The 7,799-nt window shown below is 38.5% G+C and overlaps 1 protein-coding gene across 1 annotated transcript in view; it reads right to left on the reverse strand.

Moving 5' to 3' along the window:
* The window catches only part of ACTR10 (actin related protein 10), a gene marked incomplete at its 5' end in the record, with an annotated part of 11,492 nt that extends 4,093 nt beyond the window's left edge, over positions 1-7,399 (reverse strand). Inside the window, 9 exons of the mRNA XM_010174967.2 lie at positions 333-406; positions 495-574; positions 2,181-2,216; positions 2,618-2,697; positions 3,004-3,071; positions 3,442-3,549; positions 5,197-5,305; positions 6,705-6,787; positions 7,327-7,399. Coding sequence (XP_010173269.2) covers positions 333-406; positions 495-574; positions 2,181-2,216; positions 2,618-2,697; positions 3,004-3,071; positions 3,442-3,549; positions 5,197-5,305; positions 6,705-6,787; positions 7,327-7,399 — 711 coding nt within the window. The remainder of the gene's footprint in view (positions 1-332; positions 407-494; positions 575-2,180; positions 2,217-2,617; positions 2,698-3,003; positions 3,072-3,441; positions 3,550-5,196; positions 5,306-6,704; positions 6,788-7,326) is intronic.
* Between the last annotated feature and the right edge of the window lie 400 nt (positions 7,400-7,799).

Below are 7,799 nucleotides of genomic sequence, written 5' to 3' on the forward strand. Positions count from 1 at the left end.
TGTCATACAGTGCACCAGGCAGTGCCAACGGGGTGGAGACAGTGCCCTGTTCCCTTCACTAACCCTGCCTCATCATCCTGCATTAACACTCCATTTCTCTCCCCCCTGATCCCTCCAATCTGTTTGCTCTCATCTTCAACCATGAGCTCTCTGAGGAAGCAGATACCTCTTACTACAGGCTTGCACTGTGCGCAGCACAAAGCCTTAATCTTAGAGACATAAAAAGCACATGCAAGTGTTTCATTAAAAGTCAATTTTACAAAAATGTATGAGCTTTGAGAGTTGAAAATATATCCTCCTCAAGATAAACAACAAGTGATGGTATTTCTCACCTGATGGGGCCAACTACATGGAGAATCTTTTCTCCATCTAAAGGATAGTCCACATCTGGAGGTGGTGAAGGACGCTAGAAATAAAAACATGTGCAGTATTTTAGAGGCCAAAAAGGCTCCATCCACTTCAAAAGACTGGAGTGAGCTTCATTCTCCACCCACCTCAGCACTGCCATCGATGTTGAACTTGGCTGCTTGGATTTTCAATCCACGTTGGAGATCACTCACAAAACAAGTGCGGACTTCATAAAAGAAAAAGAAGGGGCAGAAGAGAGACTTTGGTGGATCCTTTCATCACCAAACAGACAATAATTTTGTTTAATTCAGAGAAGAACACACACTTCAGGCCCTTGCTGTTCCAAGACATTATCAAATAAATGCAAAGAAAAACAGTCTCTACACTTCAGCAGAGTTCAGATGCCACCTAGACCATGAGATTAAACGAAGCTGACACCACAACTCTGCTAGGACAGGCTAGATTTCTTTCTCAGACAAATGATACAAGATTTAAAGACAGAGGGACATTACCAATCACACCCTTTGTAGCCACAAGGTGCCAGGGGTTGTATTCCGCTGTCAAACACACCATTGTGGGTCTGGCACCACAGCTTCAAATGAGACATTACTCACGTTCTAAATGAGCTGTAATCATGCAATATTTTTCCTAGTGCAACTCTTTAGCACCCTAATAATTCCAGAGGTTTGGTTTTTTTTTCTTCTCCAGGCAACACTGACAGAGCACAATTTAATTTGTATCCCAGCTGTTAGTGTTATTATATATTTATTTATTTGTATCTGGCACAAATTAGCATTTTCTTCACAAATGGCAGAGGGGTTGGAACTAGATGATCTTTAAGGTTCCTTCCAACTCATACCATTGTGTGATTCTCTGAGACTGCTGTCACAAAGAAACAATCCTTCAACACGTAGGCAATCATCATTTCAGCCCTAGTACATTATATCTGTTGATAAAGACTGCATAAAAACCAGAACTGATCAGAAAATTGTGGTCAAGCCCTAGAATTAGAAAAGCAACTTCCATTTGACAAAGTACCAGCTGCATTTAAGCTATTTTGCATTTGACTGATGTATTTTTTCCTAATTTGGCCCAAGAGATATATACTAGTTGCTATTTCCTACAATTATATATATATTTTTTATATCTGTTGCGCATAGAACATTACATGGGAATTCATCCAAGTTCTGCCCAAAGACAGACTCTATTTTTCCTGGTGTAAATGTAGTCCTTGACTCATCTTGCCTACCTGATTCACACAACAAAATGTCTTTTATACATACTTTATTTTTTTTTCCACAAAATTGACTTTAAGGCAAACTGAGCCTTCCTAGTTCACTTATAAACAAAATGAACTGGAAACATTCTTATGTCCTGATGTTAAAATGCTTCAATGCTGCATTTGCAGCCAAATCCCATCTATGATAACAGGGTTTGAACACTACATCTCCTAACTTTAAGTCCCACATACAGGACACACTGTACATATCCGTACAGAGCAAACAAAATATCAGTAGTTAAAAAATGCAGCACACAGGTAACCTGAGCTGCTGATCACAGCATATACACAACAGTGCAATACTAGTGTTACAATAGGTTAATACTAGTGGAAAGCTGTGTCTTGACAACACCAAAGCTAAACTTGAAGGAGAAATTCAGCATGGTTTTAGTTTTGCTTTCAAAGAGGAAGAACAACACAAGTTTTTCCAGTAGGTAAGAAATATGATAAACAGGGGAGACAAAATAAATTCCTAAAGTATTGCACACTTGTTATTATCATACTCTACTGCACAATTAAATAAACTAGAGTTTCAAGAAGCAGAAAGTTTTACCTTTTATATCCTCTACTATGTCTTCTGGAACTGAGCCTGAAATAAAAATAAATAACTTAGAGCAAAAGCTTCTAAGCAGAAAGAGAACTTAAGAATGAAACTAAGTCTGAATTACAATTAGTATATTAAAGTTTCACTTTGACAGCAGCTTTTAAAGATATATAAGGAAGAAAGAATATTAAGGACAGAAATAAAAAGTTTGCCATCTCTCAAAACAGACTGAAAAATTACTACAGAAGTTTTAGCTCAGCCTTCATTCAAACCTACTGTTACGAGTGGCTTACCATAAAAATAGGGTACTTGTTAAATATGGAGAAAGCAAGCATGAAAGTAGATCATGTAAGATGTGGTGGATACTAATTTTCTTCACTGTTAGTATTAATCCACTTTCCCCAGTGCAAGCTCACAGCACATATGCCACAGCAAACAGACCTTACCCATCACAGATGGAAGGCTTTGTCCTTTGGCTAAGCCTGTATCAACTGTGCACTGCTCCAGCAGCTGATATTCCAGCTCCCTAAAAACATTGCACATGAAGTTAGTTAAAGACAGCAATTAACTCGTGCTGATTCTCTAGATTATGCTTAAGGGACAGTATTTATTCCCTTCAGTTACATTCTTCTAAATAGAAACTGAAGTGGATCTGATTTCCACAGCTTTTACTACATCAACAAAAGCCAAACAGTGGCAACTCTTAAAATCAGATGCTGTTGCAGCAACAGTTATGATTTAAGTCATGTTCAACAGGAATCTGGTCATTAGTCAAAGATGAACTTTCACAAATAAATCCTGGGTAACGTGGGATGTATAACTGTGAACTTACTTGTGGATTGCTTTTCCTCCCAAAGGAAGAGAGCCCCAGCAGCTCAGAATCGGAATCCCCTCATATATCTATGTGGAAATCAGGAAATTCTCTTTTTTTATTATGAGTTTTCAGTCTGCTGGAACTAAATGCTTTTCCCCCCCCCTCAATATTCTCTCGCATTAGCTCTTGAAAACACTTTATAACTGTTTTTCTCCAAAATTAATTCCTAGTATGTCAAGGCTGAAGTTATGAACCACCTTTCCAAAGTTTGGAGGGATCACAGATTTAGCATTTCAGCTGTGAAGAGATCCCCCAAGTCCTGATATCTTATAGCCAAAAGCCAGACTGGCTGATCTGTTCCTATTACTTTTTAGTGCACTTGAAGTCTATAAAAACATCTTCTTGTCACAACAGCCTTATTGCTGAAAATGTTGTTTGTCTATTATTAAAGGATACGGGCAGCACCAAGCTTTCTGCATATCCACAGTCCAGCACCATGGCAGAATTGATCCCAAGTGTCAGCAGAGACATTAGATGACTTGGAGCAAACAAAACAGAAGGAACCTACATGGAAACCAAAAGGACAATTGACAAAAGGGGGGGGGGAAGAAACAAACCACTCCAAGCACTGATGCTTTCCTTGAATGTCGTATTAAAAGCAAACCCCAAACAACTTTATCTTGAAATATCAATTTTTAATTTAGTTTTTAAAGTAGTGTAGTAATGAACAAAATACAACAGGATTCTAAATTCTGTGTTCACCTTATTTGTGGTACATACCAGTGACTTTGGTAATAATGAATCTTGGAATGGGCTTGTAAGAAAAGCAAGTGTCAACTTTAGAACTCATCTTAAGTCACAGATCAGGTTTCTTACTGTCATTGTCATTGAAGAGAAATTGAAGAAACTGAAACAGAGCTACTTGAAATGCTGTATAAAGACTTGAAGATGTGAACAAAGGCACCAGAAAACCCATGACAGTGTGCTTTATGATAATGTACTGTTGCACACAAACTCACAGAAGAGGCTATTTAAAACACTTCCCAAAGCAATGTGGAAACTCAAGTCATAATTACACGGGAATTACTTCCTTCCCCCAGAATTCTGTAAATCAAGTTTCCTAGATAGCAACAATTCCTTTAATGGAAAATCTTGAAGCGTGAATTAAATGAGCAATTTCAATAAATCCTGCATTCAAGGGCAACATGGCTGATATTTAGACCAGAGACACAAGCTACAACCTTGACTCGGTATTAATATGCCACTCTCATTCTTTGTACCAAGTGGAAATATCAGCCTGAGAGAATTAACTTCATGTCAGTATCAATGGGCTTTGTGACAAGCTATGAAGTCTCTCAAAATATGAACTTTCCAAGTCACAAGTCATTTTCAACAACCAGTTTTGCATGGGAGTGCTTTAACTGAGACATATTTTTTTATCCTTCAAGGGGATTAGGAAAAAAAAAAACCCAAAACAAAACAAATCACTCAAATCTTTCAGTGATTTCAAGTCATCAGAAAAATCTATCAATAGTGGGAAGAAATTATGCAGATTTTTAAGATTAGTTGGTAAACTGCATTGTGGAAGCACAGCAAAGAAGTACTGCAGACAAACTAATTTCAGAACTTTTTACAGAAGAACCTTAACCTTTGCTCTGCCTGAACTGAAGAAGTAAGCATTCACCTTCCAAAACATGTTCCCTTAGAACTAACCAAGAACTAGGGTGAGACTTTTCTTCAAAAAAGACTGATCAAGCAGAGAAGATGATACATTTCAGGTAAGGTCCTACCTAAATGAGCACAGCCAGAGGTTAGATCACCTGCTAGGCAAAGATATTGACTCTGGTAGAAGTCGTGAGATTTGTTGACAGAGCACTAACAAGTGTTTAAATATAAATTCTGGCTTCAGGCAGAATGGGGATTATTGGATTTGTCTGGCACAGTGTGATGGGAGCTGTGTTTTTGTACAAGCCAGAGAAACCTTTTGGATTCTTGTTAACAGCTCCTGCTTTGTGGCCTCACGAAGAGTCAGAATGGAACAGAAATGGCCTTCAGTCCAATCTCCTACTTTCCTAGACGACCATCAGCTTTTCTGCAGCTTCTTTCTGCTTCTCATTCTTTCAGCCTTATTCTCATCCCTTTGTCCACATCTGGTAGTGACTGTAAGTGAAATTTCTACCAGCACATACAGCAGTTACGTAAAACACGTACCTCAAAATGCTTGAAAAGGACTCTTGTGAGCGTATCTCTGAAGTGTGAGGGGCACAAGACGGATTCTATGATCACAACACGGCGATCTCTGGGATTCACCAACAGATGTCTAAAGAAGGCAAGATGTGTAAAACAAATCTGGTAAGTTTTATGAGACCTACCTTATTTTCATATTCCCTTCTCCTCAAAAATCCTAAAAATTTGCATTTAGATAGTATTTTCTAGAGCAGATCCCAAAGTCTTTTTCCCTAATTTCTAGAAAACCAAGTTACAGAACCATGTAACAGCAGGTTGTACTTCTGAATATCTGTTACACGTTTCTAAATCAATATAAAGAAATGTAAAAATAGGTTTGCATAATAGCCATTATTGGTTTGTCCAGTGTCATGCAGCGTGTCCTTAAAAAAGGAAGAATGACAATATAGATGTTTTGATTTCAGTGGAAGAGGATGGAATTGTCCTGATCTCAATTACAAAGCAAATATCAAGAACAGGAAAAAAAACAACAACCCACAGCAGAAGATCTGAGGGACAGAAATTATTTCATAGAATCACAGAATGGTTTGGGTTGGAAGGGGCCTTAAAGCTCATCCAGTTCCAACCCCCCTGCCATCAGCAGGGACACCTTCCACTAGACCAGGTTGCTCAAAGCCTCATCCAACCTGGAGCCACATCCAACCTTGTTTCCCTGCGTCAAGTGATGATTTTTACTGTGTAAAAATAAGGATTGGAAGTAAAAAGAAAAAAACTAAGTCCAACTTCATTATTCACTAATTGTACTAAACATACAATAAAAAGATGTATTACTGAGGTAAAAATATTCCATAGGTTAAGATTCCTCCTTCCAAACCACTGTTATGTAGAGAGAGTTCTGCACCCATGCAAGATGAGCTGCAGCCCTACCAAAATCAGCACAACTCCTCAGGTAATGACTTTCCCCTATCAAGTCCTTGGGTAAAAGCCATCAGTAAAAGGCAACTTATCAAATACTTTTCATAGAATCACAGAATGGTTTGGGTTGGAAGGGACCTTAAAGATCATCCAGTTCCAACCCCCCTGCCAGCAGCAGGGACACCTTCCACTAGACCAGGTTGCTCAAAGCCTCATCCAGCCTGGCCTTCAACACTTCCAGGGAGGGGGCATCTACAACTTCCTTGGGCAACCTGGGACACTGTCTGACCACCCTCACAGTGAAGAGCTTCTTCCTAACATCTAATCTAAACCTCCCCTCTTTCAGCTTAAACCCATTTCCCCTTGTTTTGTCATTAATTTTTGATTTTTAGAGAGCAACTGATGCTGCAGGACACCAAGTCTTTGTAATACAACCTGAATCTCAGCACCACTTTACTTCCCCTGCAAGAACACAGCCAGGCAGCCACCTGTGAAATCAAGTTTCTGTTTTCTTACTCTGCTAGAGAGCAGCCTCTAGTCCCATGTGTAAAACCTCCTGATGTACTCGGAAAAAAGCCACAGAAGGCTTCAAGAACTAACACTCAAGTATCTCTTACCTGAAATACAGCATATGGATAAATTCCTTCAGATACGAATATAGCTCTTCTGTATTAATATTATACTGAACAACTTTGATAGGCTGTAAAGTAAAAATATCCCCAAGTCAGCTTAAATACTAGGCAGTGATTAGACATAAAGAAATATATATATTTTATATATATATACACAATAATATATTATACCTGAACATAAATAATCTGACATATACAACGAAACCCTCACTCTTACCTGAGTGCTCTATGGCGTTAACAATGCATTTCATAAACTCACTCTGTAACTACATTCCAGAGTTTATTAAGGTTAATTTTTTATACTGGTAATTCATCTCAACATTAGCTTTCCAAAGCTGCCACCCTCTACTAAAAGAAAAAACAAAACAAAACAAAACAAACTTCTCAATAAATGCCTCAGAAATAAGCTGCATGGGTGATGAGCACCAAGTAACATCAGCATTGGTATCACACTTACTTGTATATAGTTACAATCTTTCAATAGCAGCGGTTATAAGACAATGAAAAATAGCTTCTGATGGACAGAAAATGTACCTGCAAATTCCTTCTCTGCCATAACATACCAAACACTGTAAAGGTAAAAAACAGTTCAGGTAAAACAGTTTACCTTTGCGACATCAGGTTTCTTTATTTCACTAGGAATAATGCATCTTGGTCCCGTTTCTCCTGCAAAACCACACCTGAAAGACAAGGTTGAAAATTTTGTCATTTCATGTCACTATTTAACATATTTGGTCTAGGAGTCATCAAAAAGTAATTAATTGGGGATATTTCTGTGACTGCAAAGAGGTGTTTTGCACGGAGCTTTCCTAGCTAGCCACTTTGAATGAGAAAGGTTTTATATCTTTTTATTGGATCCCTCTCAGTTGCATCAGACAAAACAAGTTTTCTTCCCTTCTGTGAGGACTGTAGCGCTCAGGTCTGACGTGTCTGCTGCTTTCCACTGAGTGCAGTTTTCCATTTACAACCATCCACCTGCCACCTTCCTTACTGCCTATTAAATTTCCCCAAAAATACCTTCCTCTATCCTCCACACAGGTGCAGTTTTCACTGAAGCTCTCAGTAAACACAGCCAAGATT

Source organism: Antrostomus carolinensis, unplaced genomic scaffold, assembly GCF_000700745.2.
Source record: "Antrostomus carolinensis isolate BGI_N321 unplaced genomic scaffold, ASM70074v2 scaffold22009, whole genome shotgun sequence".
NCBI classification, from domain to species: domain Eukaryota; kingdom Metazoa; phylum Chordata; class Aves; order Caprimulgiformes; family Caprimulgidae; genus Antrostomus; species Antrostomus carolinensis.